The 25573-nt window shown below is 36.9% G+C and overlaps 2 protein-coding genes across 2 annotated transcripts; both read right to left on the bottom strand.

The window, feature by feature from the left end:
- Positions 1-10659: 10659 nt before the first annotated feature.
- On the bottom strand, positions 10660-11371 carry LOC131322113 (nuclear transcription factor Y subunit B-5-like). The gene has a single exon (XM_058353266.1). It carries the CDS (start codon positions 11296-11298, stop codon positions 10846-10848), a length of 453 nt encoding a protein of 150 aa, XP_058209249.1. The 5' UTR covers positions 11299-11371; the 3' UTR covers positions 10660-10845.
- A 5545-nt stretch (positions 11372-16916) lies between these two features.
- Positions 16917-24823, bottom strand: LOC131324047 (acyltransferase GLAUCE-like). Its single transcript, XM_058355873.1, has 6 exons — positions 24755-24823; positions 24573-24612; positions 24067-24221; positions 23822-23871; positions 18691-19159; positions 16917-17994 (listed from the first exon to the last, which is right to left on the bottom strand). Exons 1-6 carry the CDS (start codon positions 24821-24823, stop codon positions 17107-17109), a joined length of 1671 nt encoding a protein of 556 aa, XP_058211856.1. The 3' UTR covers positions 16917-17106.
- Positions 24824-25573: the final 750 nt, after the last annotated feature.

A 25573-nucleotide genomic window follows, 5' to 3' on the forward strand; every position in this document is an offset into this window, starting at 1 on the left:
CGGGAAAAAAAAAAAGTGCCAAACACACTGCATTAATCTATGAGTGCATGTGTTTGTGTTGAACCATTAATTCTCAAGAGAGGGAGATCGAAGAGTTGGGGATTCAACTACAGAGGACAGTTTTTGATGGAGGATGGGAGTTTGTGGGTGCAGAACAAATTTCTACTGTTGTTTAGTCTCTTCAGGGGGTTTGAGTTTTGGGAAGTGAAGAGAGCCGTTGTTTTTGCTTCATTGTTTCCACTAGTCATTTCCAACAAATTGCAGTTTTGCAACGCTAGCTAGGGGGCATTTCCACTATCTTTTTCCTCTACAATATATATATACACACACAGTGCGGTTTCTCTCGGGCAACTTGACCGGAGCTTACGTCCGGATCACCACTCAGCCGTTGAATCGTGTTTTCAATGGTTCCGATTTTAATGAAACTTTTTCGAGGAAAGTTAATTATGACCGGTCATAAACTTTTCGTAGATCTGGACCATTGAAAACACAATCCAACAACTGAGATCAAAAGTCTGGACAGAAGCTTATATCAGGGAGTCCTGATTTGATCCGGAGTGTGTGTGTCTATATATATATATATATATATATATATATATGTATTCCAAAAGACAACTTGTTTCCGATACTTATTTTTTAAATTAAAGGTGATGTATTATAAGAGAATGACCTATCTCGTAAAACATAAAGTAAGTTCAACATAAAGTAAGTACGTAAAAAATAAGAACTAGGAAAAAGTATTCTTTATAAACACACCCAGGTCAGGCCTTATTAAAGAAATCATACTTTGAAGGAGAATATGGGGATGACATAACCTAGGTGATTATTAACTCCACCCACATCAATCCCCCAGCACATAGGAACTTCTTATTGATACTTCCCAAGGACTATTAATTCCAAGCACAACCATATTGATCTAAACGCGAAAGTTGGTGCGAAATAAATGTGGGAGGGAGCTCTGATTTTTGGTGCGGCCGCACGACCTAAGGTTACGGTTGGTGAAATTAGTTCTGAATTTATCCCCAAACAGATCCGCATACTTACACGTGCCGAGATTCTAAACCCTAACCCCCACCAAGCAGGGTGCCTAGTTCTATAATATGGCCACTTTCTATTAAGTCTGCTACTGAATCCCATGTAATTATCCCATCAAACTTGTATAACTTTTCTTCTCTAACCTCACACATAGACACAAAAAATTAGCTTCTATATAAGTTCTGTAACGCCCCCAATTTTGGGTACGTTAAATGAGGCATTTATTATATAATAAAGAGAGTCTGGCTCATTATTACATCATAAATACATCATAAGGAAATTGTACATTTATTCAACAAGAAAGGAAACTAGGGTTCCTAACACTACTCTGCTTGCTCTTCCATCCTAGCAAGCTCCTCTGCTCCAAAAGCTTCCACGGTGTACATCTTATCCTGTTCATCTAAGGAGTCTGACACATTATACCCGCGTCGCCACCGATATAATATGTCAGGGTCACCAAAAGGTAACACCGTGAGCTACAACGCTCAATAGAACAAACTCATACCCGCTAACCCATAACTTACAAACAACAGGTTATACAATCATCGATTTCCACATGATACATGTATATACAGCTAACAATGACACATCCACATTCGTTAATCATCTATCGTTGGTGTCCAAGATTTCTGTGTTTCTCCTACGCGACTCATCGTAGACCGTGTCAACATTTCAACCTTTCAAAATCATTTGTATTGGCTCCGTACCGCGGATAACCAAGCTACACACCCAACCTTTCAAAATCATTTGCATTGGCTCCGTACCGCGGATAACCAAGCTACACACCCAACCTCGGTTCCGCCGTTCCGGTCTCCCGAGTATCCTCACAATGGTTCCGCCGCACCGGGTTCCCATTGGCACACAATCGCATTGGCTCCGTAACGCGGATAACCAAGCCACACACCCAACCTCGGTTCCGCCGTTCCGGTCTCCCGAGTATCCTCACAATGGTTCCGCCGCACCGGGTTCCCATTGGCACACAAAACACACACAACACAATGGGCTACCATGTCCGGCCACATTGCGGTTTTCAAAACATTTCACCTTTTCAAAACACGTCTTTTTGTTAACCACACCCTAGGTGTCACGTTTCTAACTTTCTCGATTTTCGTGTCACGTTTTCATGCATAGACTCCGCGGTAGGACTTTTCACAAAAATAAGCATAACTCATTCATTGAAACTATACTAGCAAGATTATTTAACTCAATATTACTAAGCATGCTCAAAAAGATCAAAATATGAATACTTCAAATCAAGCGTTAAACTTTTATCTTTCGAAAATCGTTCTATTTTACTTTTTGAGAAATTCAATACAACATATATTTATTTAAGACAAAGTCATTTATCCAACATGCTCGTACTTCCATTAGCGAGATAATCATGATAGATAACCTTATCTACTTGAAACCAAACAATAGATAACCTTATCTACTTAAGGAAAACGATAAAGATATTGATACTTTGAATCAAGAACATTCTACTTTCTAACGTACGATTCTATACGTAGAGTTTAGGGAACAAGGGGTTATACTTATACTTAGGGAAGTGAGTAGAGAAAATCTACATGATCGTAATGTTATTTCAAGATTTTGTAAAACGAGCTTGCTAATTATTCCTAATACTTTAACTTGCCTTATCATAAACAAAAATAACTAAAGTTATACTAGGGAAAATGAGTAGAGATTTATCTACCTTGATCCGAAACTTAGTCGGGGCCGAATAAGCTAGTTGGAAGATTTTCTACGGGCGGTGAACTTGCAAATCTGGACCGAACTTTGGATGGCAGTAACTTGGTCAATATTTGGCCGAATACGATCGTTCTTGGGTCAAAGTTGAAGCTCTCGAAGTGCTCTACGACTTTCGTGAAGGAAGTTGATCCTAGAAACTATTTTAGGTAGGAGAAAAATGGTGATAAAGGCAGAGACAGTATGCTGTCTGGAAATAGAAATCCGAGATTTTTACTGAACTTCGGATGCCAATAACTTTGTCGTTTCTTCACCGATTTGGATGGTTCTTGGGTCTAACTTGAAGGTTTCGAAGTGCTCTACAACTTTCTCGAAGGGAGTTGGTTCTAAAAACTACTTTAAGCAGGAGAAAAATGAAGATTTGTGGAGGGCAGTAAGCTGACTGGAACTGGAAATGGTGTTTGGAGAGGAATGTAAGCAAGGGAGTGAAGGGGTGAGTTGAACTTGAAGTGAGCTTGCTATTTATAGGCACAAGTCTTGGCTCCCTCCCTCCTCCATATGGCCGGCCCCCCCTCTCCTCTCTTTTCCCCATGGATTTGCTCCATTGTCATGTCCAATCAAGCTTGAAAGCATGCCAAGTCTTCCATGACTTGTCACTTCCATTTGTAGGCCAAATCTTAGGTCATCATGAAGGGTTTTGGACTTGTCAAGTCTATGGGGAGGTTGCTTGCAAGAAAGAATATAATCATGGGCTAGCTTTGTACTTTGGAAGACTAGAATGGGTTGGCATGTAGTCAAAAAAATAGGCTTAAGGCTATAAATGTTGCTTGTGTAAATAATCAAAACTCATGCACACACTCCACCCCACTCTCTCCATCCGGCCTCTCTCTCTCTCTCTCTCTCTCTCTCTCTCTCTCTCTCTCACTTGTATCTATATACATCCAAGAAAATCTAGGAAAGTAAGTCTAGGATTTTAAGACTAGAACATAGGTGTGCATGCATGCATGGCTAGTCTTGCTTCTTTTGGAAGCAAAATGATGGGATTCTTGTATGACTTGTCTTGTCATGCATTTAGGCAAGTCAAAGGTCTAATAACCAAGGGACAAAAATTCCCCTAACAATTATGGACCAAGGGGTAAAGGGATATTGGTAATAATTTGATATGACTAGTCATGGAAATCTATTGTCCAAGGGATAATATTTTCCCTAACATTTATGGACCAAAGGTTAAAGTTTTCCCTTGCCTTTATTATCCAATAGGTAGGGTAAGTAATGATGCTAGGTAAAGTGAAATGACTAAACATAGGAATGAAATGATTACTCCTATAGTCTAATGGTTCAATAGGGTTCGGAGGGTTTCATAAGGCTCAAAGACGGTCAAAAAGGTCCATCTAGGATTAGGAAATTGTAACTAGATTGAAACGGTAATTAAGGTTTTCTAACGAATTGGTTGGAAACTAATTCTACTTGCCAAGTAGGATTTCTAGCCAAGAAATATAATTTAAAGATTTTATTTTAACTCACTAGAAAAAAAATACGAGTGCTTCTACAAGCATACTTGTCTTTAGAAAATGACTAGATTGCTCGGCGTGAAAGATATAATTTTATAAGTTTCAAATCTAATTATGACGGATTATAAAAATTAAAAAGAAATTTTTAGTAGCAAATCCAAGTAATTAAGATAAAATTTAAATATTTAACGAAATTTTTATTTACCAAAAATCAGGGTCGTTACAAGTTCAACCGCAACAAACAACCACAATTTGGGATTCATTCATTACTTAGCAGCTGTACCAAATTTCATACTTGACCTCAAACAATAGCCATTAGCCAAATATATATCGTTTGGAATTAAGTTAATTTAGGAAAGGGAAATGATTTTTACGTACACTTGCCTTTTTACAATCCACACTTCTTTTTTTTCTTTTTCTTTTTCTTCTTTTTTGGTCTTTATCCACATGAATTTACAATCTTGCCTTTAGATGTGTGAAAAGAAATGTATTGAACAAATGATAAAATAGTAAATTCAAGTGGATAAAGACAAGAAAAGAGTATGAATTGTAAAAATGTGAGTGATTTTTACGCCCCTTAGCAAACTCCAAATGACATCATATATACTTATCTAGAAAGCAACTACTCCCTTCATTCCAATTTGTTTGTCTAATTTTGACATACGAGTCTTACAAAAAATTATTTGTGTCTTGCAATATACAATGTTTTATGTAAATTTAAAATTTTTGCCTAATAGAACAAGTTGAAATTCATCAAATAAAATCCGTATTGCATATTAGAAATTTTATAAATGGCAAACTGTAGACAAATTTTTTTCAAAGTCTCAAATAGTAAAAATGAATGAACAAATCAGGACGAGGAGTATGCATTAGAAAGGAGAACCACTTGTCAGGGTCTTGACTAATGGCTGATGGCCCCCACTCATGGGCTGGAACCCAGGTTTGACAAAAGAGAGCCTTGTCCTCTGGCTTGCGTTTGATTTAAGAGGAAGTTGATCTCATCAAATGGGTCCCAAAAGAGAACACTAGTTGCAAAGTGCCAAACACTAACCCAAGCTGAGCTCATGTGACAACATGTATGAAGTGTAAATTCACAAATTCTAATTGAGTTTGAAATTCAGCAACCTCTCGGAGATAGGTCACCAGAGAAAAATCTCTCGTGATTAGATTGGGAGAGAAATAGTCGAGGTGTGTGCCAGTTAGCTCGGACACCCCTGTCTGTCCAACCAAATAAAAAAGTGCCAAACACACTGCATTAAACAGTGAGTGCATGTGTTTGTGTTGAACCATTAATTCTCAGAGAGGGAGAAGAGTTGGGGATTCAATTACAGGGGACAGTTTTGATGGAGGAGGATGGGAGTTTGTGGGTGGGGAACAAATTGCTACTGTTGTTTAGGGGGTGTTCCACTTTCATTTAAAAGAAACTTTTAGAAAATGAAGGTAATTTCAAGTTTAAAAATTATGAGTTTATGAAAATAATTTTTTTACTATTATAGATCTTGTTTGATAGATTTCATTGAAATATTTTTAACAGTGCAAAAAAAATCAAAAAATCATTTTTCATTTTCGTTATATTTGAGTTTAAAACTACTTTCTTTTTAAAAAAGAAGGTTTGGAAAGAAAGCGTAACGTTCTTCTGGGGGTTTGGGTTTGGGTTTGCGGAAGTGAAGAGAGCCGTTGTTTTTGCTTCATTGTTAATTTCCTCTAGTCATTGCCAACAAATTGCAAATTTGCACGCAAAGGGCATTTCCACTATCTTTTTCCTCTACAATTTTTTGGCCAATAAAAACCTTAGCGGAACGCTTAAAAAAATACGTATTTATTTTTTAAATTAAATGTAATGTATTGTGAGAAAATGACTTGTTTCGTAAAGCAGAAAATAAGTACTTAAACAATAAAAACCTTAGCGGAACGCGGCCTAAGTAAAACTTTTTCCTCTTCAACTCCTTACCAAAATGTTTTCACTAAACTAAAACTATATCATCCTAAACTTATAGTTTAATGAAAAAAATTTGACTCCAAAGTAGTGATAAGAAGTTGTCCGCAACTTATAACTTAGCGGAAACGTGCCCTAACTTTGATCCAACGAGTCTCGTGTCAACCTTTCTTTTCACATGTTTCTGCATTAGAGAAGTGCCAGAGCCCCTCACCGAGGGTCTTTTCGACAAAATACGACAGCTTCGGCCTATCGATAGACAACTCGGATGAGCTAAAACTGAATTGTTCGAAAATTTAACGAGCTTAAAAACTGTATTTAAGTTTGGCTTGTGTAACATGCGAGCTGATCTTAAACGAGTTTTGATCGAGCCGGTTAGTTTACGTAACAAACTGATTTCAATCAAGCTTTTAACAAGCGAACATGAGCTCAAACTCAAATAGAATAACTTAATTAATTCATCTATCTATCCTACAAGACAGAATAAAAGGGGAAACAAAATCAGTGTTCGGAATTCTATTGGGCAAAATCAACAAAATTCTCTATCCTTCAGGCCAAACCCTAATCATGGCCCAACCCTAGTAACACAATCCTTCAGTAGAGCCCTTCGCTATTGGTAATCAATTCTCGCTCTGCGCTCACGATCTTCGATTCTTGTAAATTTTTGTAGGTTGGAATGTTTGTAAAAGAACTCTTTCCATGCTTGCGCTGGCATTCCCGCTCTTGCACGCGCACGCATATTATGTGATTTAGGGTCCAACGAGTCATCAAACCATTTGCAACATCTTGTGCTCAACTTCATTGACTTCACGGCCTGATCTGCCACTTCTGGTTCCTGTTTCTACACTGAATTAACCCAAAATTCATTTGGACTTGTCAACTGGGCCAGAACATGACAAGTACCTGAACATGTTTGGGTTGTCCGTTATTGGATGTGAAGTTTGATTCTGTCTAATTTTGCATTTCGCTGAATATTCGGAGTTTGACTCGACCTGAGTAGCACCCCCGAAACCAAAATAAAAATATAATTGTACTCCGTTCTTCAGTCATTACATAGTGAAAATTGACGTGAACCATGGATGTACTAAACTACAGTTAGAAATCCATGCAAAATCACCGTGTCTTGTGTTCGCCATTTCTTTTCTTGAATCGTTCTTCGCACATTGTGTGATTGTTGAAGTACGAAAGATATATATACAATCACACAATGCGCTAAGATATGCAATGAGGCTCAGATACAAACCCCAAGGGACAAACAAGACAATGGTAGAGAGCAAACACATCTGACATCCCTAAGTGAACACCTTCAAAGCCCAGAAAAAAATGAAAAAAAAAAACTGGGCTAAGAAAGCAGAGAAACGAAACATGTGGAAGAGGGAATCCAAACATTGCCTCCTATAATTAGAAGACTTTCAAGAAGACCACGTAATAAAGAGGTTAGCTTAATTTCTCTCTCTAACAAGCTTAAAAACTTCGATTCTTGTTACAAGCTTCTGTATGTTGTCACCCGAACCCTTGAAGATGGAGTTTTCCATGGGCTAATAAAATTGCCATCGAATATGGCATTTGGACGACGACGACTACATCTATTTCATTAAGGCTATGTTTGGATAATATTACTAAAAGTTACTCATATCATATCAGATCAGATCAGATCATTATTCTAGAGCTCGCAATTGGTGGTGCACATTGTTTTTTTTGAACGCTAAAGAAAATTTTATTAATCTTTGAATAAGGATTACAAAGACTGAGGAGAGTAAGGATATCCGGCATCACAAATCCAAAGCAAACATCCCAACTAGTTGGCACATAAGCTCCCGAGCAATCATATCCGAAGCAATTGTTGTACACATGACTAGTACTGTACGTTAAAGCATATTATTAATTACCTTACGGATGGAGAAAGAAGCAAGAAATGAATCATGGACTCATATGATGCATCATGGGACATGAGACGAAGTGTGGAGCCTGATAGTACTGTACGTTAAACTATGTGTTTTGTAGATGCAACTTATAGCTTTGGTTATATAGATTGTGAAATTGACCAGAACCGACCAACGCACACGCACAAAGAATACAATTGAGCAAAGAACGCAAAATAGAAAAACGCGACACACAAATTTTACGTGATTCCCAAAATGGGTAATAGTGTATATCTACGTCTCTCGCATATTTGTACCATGTATCTAACTCCACCATAGTCAGCAAGTGGCAAACCAAATCCGAATTAGACTTTACAAATTAATCCAGCTTGGAAATTCTAATGCTGTTTAAAGTATATATTCTTCTTCATCGGGGTAAAATAGATGTCTATGGTATACACTTTAAGTAATGCTTTAGAAATATTTAGTCAAAATAATATGTAACTCACTATAAATTCTATGTATGCTAGCACAAATTATTCGTATGCAATATACCTGTTGCGTTATGCACATGCGTTCACAACCGGCTAGAATAATAGGTAACTTAAATCATATATAAAACGACAATGTGTAGCATACACCAAAAAGTACGTAACATTTTTAAAATACACACTACGTGTACCATATATAATTTGTTCCTTCGCCCTTACCGGAACCCTTATCTACCGTACCCATCAAATATATATCTCAATTATGTACATGATTATTTTGCCATGAACTGAGATGATCACCATAATTAATATTGGACATTGTAAGATTAATATCTTAAAAGGAATAAAAGAGGATTGGCAGATTTTAACTTCACATTCAACTGGCATGTCACATGAGTGCTTACTGAAAAATAGGATTCATGAGTAGAAAAATTTAATCTATAAATTGAATTACCTGAAAAGAAGATTATCTGTTAATTGTAATTTGACAAAAGTGAAGAGCGAAAGAAAATCTTGGAGTTAAAAAAAGACTTAATTAAGTAGAAATGAAAACTTTCGTTTGGCTTCATATAGGTAGGCAAACTAAATTAAAAGAAATATTTATAAACTTAAAACATAAAAAAAATTGAGGTATTATTGACTTATATACACAAACAGAAAAGAACGAATTGAGGAACTTAAAAAATTAAAAAGTTATACACACTCGTAATTGAGTGTGAACGATATGCACCCCATTCCATTGCCTTAAATTTGTATCATTTGCATAGAAATTCGTATAATTTGTACATAAAAAAGAACTTCGTAATATTCGCAAAGATTTAGGCTTACTGGATATTATGGAACACGATGCCCTCAACAGAACTCAAAATGAAAAAACATGGAATCATGTAGCCGACCCCATTTGATTGAGAGTACTCAAGGCTCGGTTTGGTTTGGCTTGGTTATTCAGATGATGCATATATCATACATCCAGATGTGAGTTTGTATTATATCCTTTTCAATTGTGTTTTTAGTTTTGAAACAGACAAAGTTTGAAACCTAACACACTAGCTTAGAGGATGAACCAAGAAACCCTAACCCTAATATGTCTCTCCCTCTCTCTGTTCATTTGCATATAAATTAGTTAAGGTCTGGTTAATTGGTTGTTTATGTTTTCCAAAGACAAAATAATGGAATACTGTCTAGATGGCCAGTGGCCACTGGCATTTTGTCTCCAGCTCCAAGAGCCGTGGGATAAAGAAATCTCAACCCACACACACATTTTTTATTTATTTATCAAAAAACAAATAAATCTAAACATATTTTTTTAATTACATGCTGTCCGCATCAACAAATTAATTATATATTTGGATATATAGATAACTTAATTTATGTATAGAGTTTATGCATGTGAACTGTACAAACTAATTACAAGTAAACCTGTAGGGCATCTTTGGACTTTGGTGGGTGATCATATACTTAAGGCCTGTTTGGTTATCATATTTTATCTGTTTACTGTGTTAATAAGAAATGGGAATTGTAAGCAACCTATATGGAAGGGATTTTAATCAGTGTGAAATTGTGATCACTTTGTAAATGCAAGTTATTTTTGATAAATTAAGGCATATAGTTTACAAGGATTATTCAAGGAGTACTATATATATGCAGAGAGAGAAAAAGGAAAAAGATAGATTTGTGAATTGAAGTTTTCCCTCTCCCTCTCCGCCTCCCCCCCTCCCCCCCCCCCCCCCCCCCTCTCTCTCTCTCTCTCTCTCTCTCTCTCTCTCTCTCTCTCTCTCTCTCTCTCTCGGGCTTTTCTTGTCCAATATCCACTAATCCCTATAAAATTTATGTAAGATATAATTGAACACAAAGAAGGTCAAACGATTGATCAGCATTAGCGCAATTAATCAAGTAAAATCGTTAAAAAAAGTACCAAGTTTCACAACTGAAATTCTGAATCATTCTGTCGGTGATTGAATCTTAGATTACAGATCATGAAAATATATATAAAGAAAAGAAAAACAAAGATTCTTGAAATTAAGTTTTCTCTCTTTTCCTTTTCCTTCAAAGATCCTTAATTTGGGAAATCTAAGACTGAATACAAGCTAAATTAAACCGATAATAATAATAATAATTAATAATACAATCAAGAAAAATTGCTAACAAAAATTACTAAATTAATTTCTCAGCCAATAATCAAACCATATGACAATACTCATCAATATAACCAAATCAAAAACCCTAACTTAGCTCAAAACTAAAAAAATCAAAAACCCTAACTTAGCTCAAAACTAAAATTAAAAAACCCTAGATGCTCCTAAAACCTATTCCCAAAAAACCCATTAGAAATTAGGCCTAGAAGTGGAGGCATTACCTTGATCCAACTCTTGAACATGATCATCTCTCTGATATCCTTCTCCAACTTGATTACTATTATTACCCCTATCCCCCTCAACTTCCCTATATTTATTCAAATACCTCTTCAAGGGGCCAGCATATTCATCGAAGCCCAGATTCGCAAGGGCCCAGCAAACATCGTCCCCGTTCACGGTCTTCCTCCTCTCTCTCTTGCACTTATCCGAGGCTTCGCTCGTGACGAAGCTTATGAACTCGGAGACACACTCTTGCATTCTCTCCTTGGCTTCTTTCGAGATTTTCGCATTTGGTGGCAGGGTTTGCTTCATGATCCGCCCCACGTTTGCTATGGGCAGTAACCTGTCTTGCTCTTTGATGTGGGGTGCTGCTGCTTGTTCATCACCTGAGCCACCTGCTCCTAATCCTATGTTGTCTTCCATGTTTGGAGAGAGAGAGGAGAGAGAGAGAGAGAATATAACTGTGAAGTTATGCTTGATGTTTTCTAGCTCTGTCAAGGATATGTCCATCTTGGTCAAACTCTTACTTACATACTTCATATGTCCTGGTATTTTCGGTAGTGAATAAGTTGTGAGAAAAAAATTATAGCAATCAAGTTGTTAGGTGTTTTCGATAATGAACAAATTATTAAGAAATGTCAAATTGTTCCCGGTGGTAGTTAAGAAGTTGCAGTTGGGTATGTGAGTGGAAAAATTGTTTAGAAAAAAATTGTTATTGACAAATTGTTAGAGTGAAAAACATGCTAAAATGACAAAATTTGTTGATTTGTGTGAATGACATGGTTTAAAGGCCTACATTTTCCCCTCAAATTGTTACCGGAAACACCCCATAAATATCCGACGCAGCCTTTAAAAAATGATTTTGTTTTTATAAAAAGAATCAATTTTTTTTCTTCTACAAATTAATAGATATCAATGAATTCTTTTATATAAGTTGTGAAAAAAGTTTGAATTTTTTAACCAAAAAATGCATATTTTTAAAAACTTAGGTTGCACGCCGGACATTTATTTGAGGACGGAGATCGAGGGTGTATATACCATGACCATGCATATATACATGCATGTGTATGGGGATGTGGGCATGTGCACATGTGACATGAGCATCAATTACCTGTCTACGTATGGATAGGTGACGTGTGTATATTATTATTATTTTTGATCGGCAGACCTGTATATATTATTGACAACATGTAGTGTTAGTTTTGTTTTGTTTTTTTTAATAGCTTGAGATGCTCTGTCGAAAAAATTCATTGTCAATGTGATTGAAATATTAAAATCACCAATCTCAGGACACGCAATTGAGGATTTCGGGTTGGTGCTGTACATTGAGATGTACAACATTGTGCTACACACCATTAAGCTGTCGGATCTCGGCAACCAACGATCGAGAACCGTTTATTGTCGAAATGAGATCCGAGCGGTCGGATACACGACCTGACGGCTCGGATGTGCGCAGCACCGTGTTACGCATACCAGTGCACAGCACCCTCCCCCAATTCCCTGAATATGCATTAGGATATGTTACCTGTAGCAAGAATTTTGAGAGACAAAAGCCTATGCAAGTTCAATCTGAAGCATTAAGGTCCCGTTTCGCTAATGTTCTTATTTTTTCAATACTTATTTTTTACTTTACGAGATAAATAATTTTCTCACAATACGTTATTTTTAATTCAAAAAATAAGTACTTAGCGGAATGAGACCTTATTTCTGTCAAATATTTTCAAATATCTGTTTAGAATGCAGCATCGACAGCATTGCAATACTTACGATAGCCATGCTTGGTGTAATATTCCAAAACCAAATCCACTAGAATGATAGCGGTGTGTGTCAACATAACAATCTAGACGGTTTTGCAACAAAAAAAATTGAGAGAGAGAGGATTTTTCTTGTCCAAAATGAGTTCGATCTTGTTCATGATCATGCACTTGAATTTTTTCTTCTTGCCGACAAGAATATTCGAGGCTCATGCCCTGACTAATAATACCGGGTTATATGTATCTTCGGATACATAAACTCGGTCAATTAGTCAGAATGAAATCTCAAACAATCTCTTCAGAAAAAAATAATAATGGGAAAAAAATAAAATAAAACAAGAATTAAGGGGGGAAATCATATGACATGTGATGATGCCGACCATGTTGACAATATTGGGAAAAATTATTGGAGAGCTCACTAATATTTTCTTAGTGCAATTTGTGGTTTTCTATTTCCTGCAACAGTGGATGTTGACAACCATTAATTAGATGTTGTCGCAGCCAAATGTGCATGAGAAAATAATTAAAGCGCTTATCTGTTAAAAGATCGCGAGTTTGAATCTCACAAAAATCAGATATTTCAAATTTTGGGGCCACTTGAGGTTTGCCCGTTCGCTAATTTCAGGGTTTCAGAATTAGTCGAGGTGCGCGTAAGCTGACCCAAACGTTCGATAATGAAACAGAAAGATGCTGTGGTAAAAAAATGAACTCCTTGAACATTCCAAAATATGAGTCAACTTGATGTATTTATGTCGCCTCAATAGGCACCCCTAGCATTTTGACCAATTGATTAAGCAATGTTTAGAGAGTAATTAATTAATTGCTAATTACTTAAAGGAATCATATTTTGGAGTGGAGCCAAACGAGCACTACGTACCCTAAATTAAAGTAATCCTGATTATTTAATGTTAATAAAGTTACTTTTATGTTTTTGGGACTACTTTGATCAGGGCACATCAGGCTATGCTGTGGTCTTAATACGAGTCCCATTCGGAGTTTAAAAAAAATGATCCAAATCGTTCATTGCGTTCGATTTGCCAAGTTGGTAGCATACCGGAAAAAACCTCACTGATCGGACATCAATAACGAGATGATTGAGATACATTTGTCTAAGTGTTGTGTCTCTCAAAATATAAGAGCCGTTAAATTTCTTAAAGGCAAATGTACTTCGTGTCACTCCCGATCTCCGATCATTGTACTAATTGCGTAAGTGACAAGACTCGGAAAGTTGAACAACTTAACTGATCGGATCATTCTTTTGGACCCGAGATGGACTCATATCTGGGACACAACAAGGTCTGCTGTGCTCCTCGGTTCTTTTTTTCATATATGATAACGTCATCCCGTGCGACAACCGAAAATTTCTTTTTGAATTTAAAATCCTCTTTCGTTGTCAAATTAAGTGGTAGATCGCCAACGATCGTCCCAGTTTGTAAGCTCTTTTCAGACTCACTTTGATGATAAAACTATACTATTTACACTAAAAATTCTTGAAATCCAAACCAAGGCTGGTGGGGGGGAAAAAAAAAAAAAAAGGCAATAGTTTTTAGGAACACAATTTTTGAAGCATACTTTAAAAGCAAAGTTTGAGATATACATATATTTTAAAATTTGAAATGTGAAAATCATTGCCTTTTTTTTAGTCATATTCGAAACAGAAAGCCTACGTCCACTGCTTAAAATTCACCTCTCCCTCCACTGCTCTTAATTTCATTGTCCAAAAGTGTTTCGGACGGTCCGAATTTTAAAAGATTCTTCAAGAAAAGACGGAATATGAGATATTGAGCGGTGTGTGTCGCACCGCTCTATCCGAAAACTATGGATCAATCCTTAATTTAGGCAGGGATTTATTCGCACGCGTGTATAGGCGGTATAGTTGGGATTTAAATAAACTAATAATCTGTTCTGTTAATGAATCTCCGTACGGTATATGCTAGCTCCGAGGTGGTCAGTATTTCAATTCAATCTCATTGGCCTCAATCTATTGTTATTAAACTCTGTTCTTGACTTCTTGTAACCTCTTTTTTTTTTATTTTGTGTGTGTTGTTCGGGTTTTTTTAAAAAAAATTTCATCATATTTGAGTGATATTTTTGGACTAATTATCCAGTTCGACGAGAGGAGTCTAAAAAGTACAAAATTATGACCGAAACAAAACAAAAAAAAATGGTTCATTTAACATGAAAAAAGTATCAAACATATGTCTTATTTGTTTAAAGTGTTAACTTATTTGAATTTTTTCAACATCGGCCCATATTTTTATACTTTTTTGATCCGTCTCGACGAGACGAATGAATAACTCCAAAAATTACGATGAAAAACTGAACAAAAAGTTACGAAAAATAAAAAAGTTTACCAGAACGTAGTCAAACCAGATCAAAAGAAGAGACATTATCCAATGCGTGTGAGAATGAGACACCGCCATGTGGTGCACCACACAGTGGAAGAGGGGTTTGGGCACCACTTGACGGTGCCCATGGGCCACAGCCTAGCTAATGTTTCCCAAAGAAAAGCAAAAATTCAAGAACCCACACATAAACTAAACACTTGCATACGTACAGACCGTAGTTCCTTCGAAAATAGTAAGATCTTTGGCATAAAGAAGAGGGGAGGAGATTTTTTTTCTCTTACTTGTGTCGAATAGAAAACATGCTAAGACAACTCTCATCTTCATCGAAAACCTACTTGATTTCCATCAGAATAATCGTGCGATTGTTATGAAACCATGTGCTATGGTTCGAATTGTGCGGTGTTCCGTGTTTGTGGAGCACACACCATGTGTGAAATCATGTGCTACGGTTCGAATTTTGCGGTGTTTGTGGAGCGCACACCTTGTGGCTGTATGTACAGAAATACTTGTGTGGGTGTTAGCAAAATTCAAAGAAAAGACATACTTTTATGTTTCTTTTTTTTTTTCTTCTTCTTCTTTTTTTTTTTTATAGTCGTTATACATCAGTGGAAATTAGTAGGGAATTTATGTTTCTCAATACACCTGTCTTTGAAGTACACTTTCTATTTTATTATGTTTTCGTTTACCCACTTGCTTCATAGTTTTATTTGATTCCTTGTCATGGAATCTCCAACATAGTCAAAAAAAAAGCAGGATGGCCAATGAACTAGGAGGAGGGTTTTGTGTAAATTATATTATAAACAGGATCTCTTGTTGGGTTTATTCTTGATTGAAGTATAATATGATTATTTGTTTGTTTAATCTTGATTGCAGTACACTTTTGTAATGATCCACACAAACTCAGATCTTCCTCCTCTTTTTTGTTTTTTATAACTCAAGTATCTGGACCAACTTACGTGCATTTCGACTAATTTTCGGAGGCTAGTCTAAGTATTTGGACCAGCTTATGTGCATTTCAACTTATTTTCGAAGACTATATAGTCCCACCGTCCCGTAGCGGCGGCTCAATAAAAACCGAAGCAAAACCCCGTATATATGAACTGCTCCAAATGAGTTGATACAACTTTGGAGGTTACCAACCAACAACGCTAGCTAAGAGGGGGCAAACCCTAAGTTTCTTGCCTTAATAATAAGGCCAATCCCTATTCCCTTGAGGTTAAAAAACACAACTAGGGTTTGCAAGTTTTCTGAGGAATCTTATCTTAAGATATAATATTCCATGGTCTAGCGTGGTTCACTTTCTTTTTTAAATTTTTTGCAAAGATTCCACTTTCTACCCCACTTTACCTTGTTCGAATGATCTGATTCTGGATCTTGAGACTTGCCTGGAAGAGTTTTGACTAGTTCTAACTGTTGCTGTTTTTTTTTTGGCATCTAGCTAACTTTGTAAATATTATTGGAATTAGTTATCTTATCTCATCTCTTATTTAAATAAAAAAAAACCTCATCTCTTATTAGTTATTAGTTATCAAGTTAACCATCTAGATTTGTGTGCACCTCGACACAACCATCCAATCAAGGTTTATCTCATGCCAAAAGGCCTTTGTTTTAACGGCATCAGGAATGCACTTTGGTGCCTAGAAAAAGGAGTTCGGGGACTCGGAAGTTCAACTCCTATTTCAAAGGTGATAATCTAACCTTTCTAACAATATGATCTTTCACCCGGCAAAAAAAAAAGGGTTGGATATCACATTAATTGTGATGACTTGCCATTTTTTTTTTATAGAAACTTTGGATACGAGCTTTTGGAACTGTAAGAAGCCAATTGATTGTCTTGCAGGAATATATTTCATGTTCGAAGTAAACACCAAAAGGAGAGAGGTATAGATGATGATTTACACTTTGAGCTTCATGGCCTAAAATGAAAGGACACCTCTTATTCATTTTATTTCAACTTTATACATGAGTCCCCTTCCTATAAGGGATCCCTCACTTTGCAAAAATGCTGACTTCTAATCTCGGCAATGCACCTCGGTCGTCAGATGAGATTCGACGGCTGAGATTAGAAGTCCACACGTTAACAACGTGCGGGATCCCTCATGAGAAGCTCGGTGTATATATATATCTCATCATATCTCCAGAACATGAACCATAAACCTCTCCATCTTCTCCTTCTCAAGGCCCAACCAGACATTAAGCCCACCACTCCCATCAGAAAGCAACAAAACAAACTCATCATTCCCACTCACAACTGGGCCCCCATAAACAGCCTTCCCAAGCCCAAAATCAAGCCCACTAAAGCCCAACTTCCCCCAAGCTGAAACATAGAAATTCCCATCAGAAGTAGCAGGGACCCCTCTGTGCACCTCAAGCCAGTCTATCACAGACCTCACATACTCATCTGTCACTCTATCCCTGCCCTCCTTCACTTTCTCAACAACATAACCAAATGGCTTTTCCTCTAAATCCTTCACTTTTGCAGTGGCAAAAGCTGTTATTACTGCATTCCCAACATACCCATCTGGTAAATTGGGTGATATTTTACCCCTGATGTCCACTGCAAACAAAACTGTTGAAAACCCATCTGGGTTTTGTCCAAACACAGCCTTAGTCCTTGCTTTCCATGTATGGGCTACAATGGCTTCAAAGCTTGAGCAATTGGCCATGGCTTTTTCTTTGAGTAAGCAGATGGTTTCTTGGGTGAAAGGGAACAATTTGTAGTAATATTTTCTGGAGAAAATTAATGGGGATGGGGATGTTTTGTTTTGTGAACTGAATGAGGTGGGGAGAGAGGGTATTTTTGGTAGTTTTACGTATTCATTGTGTGGGAATTTGATTTGTGGTGGATTTCTTGCTCTGAGGCTTGTCCTGTTGTTGTGAGTGATTTGGGATTTTAGGCCTTCTCCTCTGCATATGGAGGCAAGGTTGTGGAACATCTCACTTGCTGATTTTCCATCAAGTACTCCATGGTTTGTCATGAAACCTAGAGCAAATCCACCACACTTGAACCTTGTCACCTGTAAAAAGACAGGAGGGCAGAATTGTCAAAATGATTACGAGACACGAGACTATTCTCTTTAACATAACTTCTGTTATAATATGATGGAGTAACTGTTAAGTGATGCTAAATATTTGTAATTCCTTGGCAATAGAGATCGGAGAAATGCAACAAGCACAGCTTCTTTTATAGAGAAAAAAAAATGCATAAGATGCAGCACAGCGCTGGCGATTAGTGTTGGCGAAATTTCTCTGACGATACTGGCAAAAAATTTAGGAGTTTAAAGGAGAAAAATTCTTTAACGCGCCATGAATGTGAAGAAAACTATACGCACTAAGGAAATTTTAAAACTTTGAACTGCCCAAAATACAAGTAGGAATTTAAATATCCAAAAAAGTAAAGACTATACTTTTTTTTTGGTCAAGCGGAAAATCAAGTAAAGACTATACACCTAGTAAGAACTTTACTATATTTGAAGTGGGCCATGGACCCCTCTATGTCTCTTGCTGGTTATACTGCATTCGTTTTGGACAGATCCGGGGGTGTGAAAGGACGCCGTTTTGACACCATACACAGGAATTAAAAGGGTGAATCCAGCACTGCTCTAAAACGGCCCGGGGTCCATTTTGGACACTTCGTACCATAACAAATATACTAGTATGTCATTCAGTTTTCTGTGTGTTTTTCTTGAAATTTCTAATGCAGAGGGAATTGCCTGAATTGTGAAAAGTGGAGTATCAGCCAAGCTTTTGTATAAACCAGGCCTATGAATCAGAAGATGGAAAGTTGAATTCGGCAGAGAAAGGTTTCCAATATCCTTCAATTCCAGCCTTGATTCAGCACAAACAAACAGGACCCCACCATTGTTGCACAAGAGCTCAAGCCTGTTGCTTTCTTGGTTAAACTGAAGCCTCCCAGCCATAAAGTAGTAAGGCACCAAGAGCACTTCTGCCACTGCTTTCCTAACCAGATCAAAGACAGGAAGTGTTGAGGCAGGGGTCTTGTTTGGTGGGACTTCAAAGAAGAAGAGTGTCTCCACTGGGAAAATCACTGCCTGGTCTATGTTTGAGAGGAAAATGGTTTCCTCTGGAGTTGGGTTTTGAGAGGAAAATAGTTTGATCGGCTCTTCTTTCACTACTTCTTGGTTGGTCAAGGAAATAGTGGATTCCATAGTGAGTAATATGCTAGTATAGTGTTCAAGATGTTTAGAAAGACTTGCATATGTGTATAGTTCTAGAGATCTTGTGGGGTTTTTAATTGTTGGATGTATCTAAGATTAGGGTGGGGTGGGGGGTGTGGAAAGCATGAATGAGATTTACGTGGTTTGGGTTGATTTTGATTGGCGAAATGAGATTTGTTTAATGGTGGAAGTAGTGCACACTTAGTATTGGTGGATCCTAAAATGGAGGCATAGCATTTGCATTTCTTTGTACACGGTACTGAGTGATGGTTACATATATTAAACAAAGGTTTTCAAGAGCATGTATCTCTCAGGAAAATTGCCTGAAAGCCTAAGGACCTTTAGTACAGAGATTAAACAACCCCTTTGGATTGCTTGAGAAGATATGAAAGAAAAGAACGGTGAATCCTATCACTTGCTTGAAGAATGGAGAAATAAAGAAAGACAAAAAATGAGTTCTATTGGTATGATCTTGTTTTGTTTCTTATCGAATCTCGTCATTTTGGTGAGATTTGGTGAGAAATCAAATCCCTTTTTTTTCTTTTTTTCCTCTAAAATCAAAGAGCGTGTGTGGATTATAATGAGATAGGTTTTTGTTTTCTGTGTTGTGTTTTCATTTTTCCAACCGTTTTCAAACTTATTTAACCGGAAAAAAAAAAAAAAAAGCCTACTTTCAAGAAAACTCAAATCCTCAAACCTTTTTTCACTGAGAATGAGGTTGAGGTAGATGTGTTCGGCTTGTCTGCAGTGCAAGACAAGAGTTCGCAACATTTCTAGCCATCCAAAAGTGTTTTTAATAGTCCAGATTTATTGTAGAATACTTTTTGCAATTTAGTCCATTAATTCCCAAGATGAACGACCGACATTGAACTGTACCGACTTCTCTGCAATCCACACCGACTTCTGCTTCACTGCAGTTGGACTGCTGAGAAGTCGGATCCTTGCGTAAACAACGAGCATTTTTTTTGTTTTGGAAAAACAACCACCGAGTCGAGACTATTGTGCATGGAGGAATCCTCAAGTGGATCGTTCATATTGTATGCCCATATAGCTTTGACTGGACTGATAGGCCTACAAAAGGATTTTGTTCCTTGTTTTGCGAGCCCAATTTCTCATTGGGCCAGGCCCAAGTACCTCTGGTCTTGGCCCAGTTTTGATCCATCTGAAGAATGGGCTGACATGACATTGGTCTAGTGTTTTTCCTCTTATCTATATTGAAGCCATGGGTCCAAAAAAAAGAACTTGGGGATTTTTTGAGTTATCGAAAAAGCTAAAGGGAACGACGAGAAGTATATCATAGGGTACCAACGGGCATGCGAGGTTCATTCCGAATTTCTCACAGATGATTCGAGCTATTGAATAATTTAAAAATAAAATCTGTATGAAAAAATGAAAGATTGGATCAAGCACCTACACATATCGAATTGGGCTGATTTTTCATAGCCCACTCGATTTTTTTTAAAATTATTTAATGGCTCGGATCATTCAGACGGGACCCGTAGTGGGCCACGTGTGCCCATCGGTATGATTCTCATTCGTCCCTATAGATGGGTTCTTGTATTATCAAACACGTTGGGACTATTTAGCTACAAAAGTCATAACCAAAAATTTATATTTATTTATTTTCAAAATACCATGTTGGAATATTTCATTCTTCTCGACGAGAAGCATTTAATAAAAATTGATATAAAATACGTAAATGAGAAAGTTCACTTAAAAGAAAAAAATAGATCTGAAGGTCAAGTTCTTATTTTATTCTAATTTATTTGTATTCTTCAAGATTTTTCTATAACTTCTTTTAGCTTTTTTTTATTACTAGACGAATTTAAAAAGAATGTTTTAATAAAAAAAATTAAAACCAAATGGAAAGGAAATTAATTCTGATAACTTAAGTTGAGACAACTTTAAACTCGCCCTCGCGCCAATGAGCATAGTCCAAATGGTACTTCCTCGGCCCTCCAAACTATGAGGTTTCCTTTGCCTTTTCCCCACCACATGATGCTGATCAAGCGGTCAGGAAATGTTCTTTCTACACCACCAGATACTTTCCTTTGATACGATTTTCGGTTCTTCTGCCAGATTTGCCCTTTGTACATTTGACTATGAGTTTTAGGGAATCATTTTCCTTAATCATTAGTATCTCAGAAGTATATAAAAGAAAAGAAGCACAAAAGTACAAAAGTAAACACATCACCTTTACACGTATCCTGATAACATCTTGTACGCACAAAAGTACGTAGTAATTGTTTTTTTTTTTGAAAATTGATATTCGCGCTCCACTTTTTACTGACGGGGCTTCACTTTTAAAGTGAAGTTACTAGCAACTTCAAGAACAAAATGGAGCGTCATCAGTAAATAGTGGAGCGCGAATATCATTTTCTTTTTTCTTTTTTCTTTTTTTCAATCATTCTACCCGCCTCACTCACTTATACACCCATTTATACACACATATTCACAAGGACAATGGCAGAGCTAGGAACGTATACTTATTATATCATAATTTTTTTGATTTTCAACACATTACATTCGTACATTAAAATGACTATAATGTACTGCAGTTAACGTATACCAATCATTTATTTTTTTCTTTAAACTACTTCAACTGTCACGTGCTTGTTTTTTATTTATGAAAGAAATTGAAAAATAAGAATGTAAAATAACCGATTTTTATATCAAATTAAACCAAAATTACTAAGATTATACCGGGGCCGGGGTCCCCCGGGCCCCACCATAACTCTGCCCCTGCACAAGAGTGTGGGCTCCACACACTAGATGTGTGTAGTGGGTGTGCACTAGTGTGTGGTTCTAACATTTTTCGTTTTTTTTAGAAATTTTATTCAATTACTAAATTGCCCTTACCTTAAACCTACGTAGTTTCGTGTAGCCTACGTTTTTTTTAAGAGCAAAAAAGATTTTATTAATCTTTGAAAATAAATTAATTACTAAGATTAAAAGGACCCCAATCACGTGGCTCTGTATTAATCCAATTCTCAATTTTTTTTTTCAAAAAAAAAAAGCATAAATAATCTATAGGGTTAAGTTTGACTTGATTTTCTGGTTTCATATGCTAGCAAGTAATACGTTTCTCAGGAAACGCCTGTGAAATTTTGTACTTTATTTATTTATTTACTAATATTAGATCTATTGTATAATTTGTATTCAGGGTAAAGCTAATGTTTAGCCTGCATTTGACTTCGATTTTGAAAAATATTCTTTTTGCATAATCAGTTGAGGGGGAGCCACTTCTGGTTTCGTAAATAGCGTTATTTTATACGTATAGATTAGGCACTTATCGGTATTCAAAAAATTTCAATTTTTCACACAGATGATGAAAAAATAGCAATTTAAAAGATGAATGTTTCAAATTATTTTTAAAAAAAAACATCAATCTTAATGATTTTCATTTAAAGACCACATGAGAATTTAATCAAGTTTTTATTCGTTTATAATGAAAATCAAAGATCAATATTGTATTCGCCTTACGCTTAACGTTTCTCTTCATGTCAGTGGGTGAAAAAATCATGATCTGCATCAATCTAATAGTTATCGTTGGAATGACATGCATCTTCACCGTTCCCGTTCGAGAGCCCGAGAGTCCGTCGCCAAAGCTGATCGGGAGCCAATAGCCAATAACCAGAGCCCTCCGAGTCTAAAAATGACAGGGAGAGTACGTGGAAGATCTTCTCACCCTAAGAAAATAGTCTCAACCATCGATCTCGCACCGTGGACATAGGAGAGTCGAAGGAGGAAAGAGTCTCGATCATCTCATGCCGTCCTGCGCTAGTTGGAGTGTAGAAACATTAATGTATTCTTTTTGACAGGGATTGATCCTCTGTTTAATTGATTACGTATGGTTTATAATAATATAATAAATAACGAAAAATCTATGAGTACCGACCATTGGGGGAGAGAAAACGTACCGACGGCCGCCGGCGGGCCGTCTCCGGCCACCGGACGGCCGATCCGAGCCGTTCAAAAATTCTAAAAAATAAAACCGAGGGGGTCAACGCGGGAATCAATGGCATCCGAGGTGTTTAGGGTGCTTGATCAAAGCACCCTTTTTTCGTGTATATATGTACACACACATATATACACCAAAAAAGGGTGCTTTGATCAAGCACCCTAAACACCTCGGATGCCCTTGATTCCCGCGTGGACCCCCTCGGTTTTATTTTCTAGAATTTTTGAACGGCTCGGATCGGCCGTCCGGTGGCCGGAGACGGCCCGCCGGCGGCCGTCGGTACGTTTTCCCTCCCCGTGGTCGGTACATATAGCAACACTCATAATAACGAAAAACATATAATAAAATGGAGTAGTATTCGTATCGTGTTTGTACGTATATTTTTCTCATGTACGTATTCCTCCCGCAGCCTATGTGCACATATACTGACAGCGGCGGAGCTAGAAATTGAGTTCAAGAACGGCTCAACTGTGAATTCTAGAGCGGATAAACAAACCAAACTACTCGAGAGTTCGACTTGTTGAAATTGATTTGTTATCTAACCAACCTAAGCTTGAAGCATTGTTAAGTTATTAAGCAAAATTTTGAACAAGTTATTACTCGGCTCGTTTAACTTATGGTGTTTAACAATTAATTCAAGTTACCGAGAGATCCAAAACATGAATATAACTCGTTAAACTTTCAATCCACGCCAGGACAATCTACCTACTTAATTTCGACTCGTCTAGCTCGATTATCACCAACTGTATCTCTTCCTGCAGCCAAGTATACAAAAATAGAAGATGTCGCATACATCCCTATTTATTCAACCAGTTTTTTTTTTACTCGGCAAACAAAACTTTTATAAACTCGAAAGGGATACATTGAGATAGTGAATGAAAAAGAAGATAAAACAAACATCCAACAGATAGTTGAATGTAAACACACCTAAACCTAAATTACAATTTCACCTTTTGGATTCCATCGAGATATCCCTTAAAATCCTCCACCGTATAAACTTTAATGTCAAATTTTGACTTCACCCACATAGCAATTCTGGTTTTGATAAGCTCCCCAACTTCCTCCACTCCCGTTGTAGCGTTGTTGAATACATAGTCATTTCTCACTGACCATAAGAACCACAGTGTAGCGAAAAACGATGTTTCCCAAATGTGTTTATCCAAAATACCAAATCTATTATCAAACCACCAGGTAGAAAGACCTGCCAATGATGACGGGCAAACCCACTTCACATGCCACCACTCCAAAACCAATGATCAAACTACCCAAGAGAATTGACAAATTTGCACTTTGCACTTTGTTTTACCAAATTTGCACTTTGTTTTATTTTAGATTTTGACGTCAACATTTACACACTAGTCATCTTTTCCATATGCTTCGATAGAATACAGTTGACTTCCACGGCTTAGTAATCCGCGGGCGCTTCAAAGTATTTCAAATGGGACATTAGGCAAACATGAAACAGAGATGAAAATTTTGGCAAGCTGGCCGGACATCTGAGTAACCAAGAAACAAAGATCAAAGTGTATGTGTATTCTTGGCATTATAAAAACAGTACTTTTTCCTTAAGAAATTCAGCTTTTGGATAACAATTAATTTGAGGATATGAAGTATGAAACCCAGGTTTGTGCTGTGCACTTGTGCACAGCATGCGTGTTGTGCACGATCCGAACCGTCGGATTGTGCATCCAGTGGCTCGTATCTCATCTTGATAATGGATGACCAAGAGCCAATTATTGTTGAAGATGAAATCTAAGCCGTCAGATGCACGATTCGACAGCTTGGATTATGCACAACACATATGTTGTGCGCGTACAAGTGCACAACAACCTCCCCCAATTCTGAAGTATGGGACTAGTGGACACTATCGACCAAAGAATTAAATTGGTGGTTTTGTGCTCCCTTTGCTTCACACTAGTGGAACCTAATCTTGAATTATTGTAACTTAACTCTGATTGTCTTTTATCTTATGCGCCCATCCGTCCTGCATTTTTTTTTATAAACGTGGTACTCGATTAATTCTTGAAAACTCAATCCCACTGTTCACCGAGTCCGATTAAAGTTGGATAAAATCCTGTATGAACTGATCCTATTAAAGTTGATAGCACATGAAGTTTATATATATCTACTTCTAGGCCTGAATCAAGCTATTGGGCGTATTTGTGAGACTTACGCGAGTCTATTTAAATTATCAAAATTGGTATTTTATAAACATTACCACTATCGAAATTTATGTTGATTGGAAAACAATTAATACTCTCCCATCCTATTTTCTTTGGACTTTTTCGATATTCGTATCGTTTTTTAAACTCTTATCATATCTTTCAATATGAATCTTCACAAATATGTAATATGAATCTTGTTTGATAGTTCTCGATTAGATTTATAATACAAAGTTTTCAAAATTATAAAAAAATATTATAAAGTGGAAAATATAAGAATTTAAAGAACGACTCA

The sequence above is a fragment of the Rhododendron vialii genome, chromosome 4a (assembly GCF_030253575.1).
Source record: "Rhododendron vialii isolate Sample 1 chromosome 4a, ASM3025357v1".
NCBI lineage: Eukaryota > Viridiplantae > Streptophyta > Magnoliopsida > Ericales > Ericaceae > Rhododendron > Rhododendron vialii.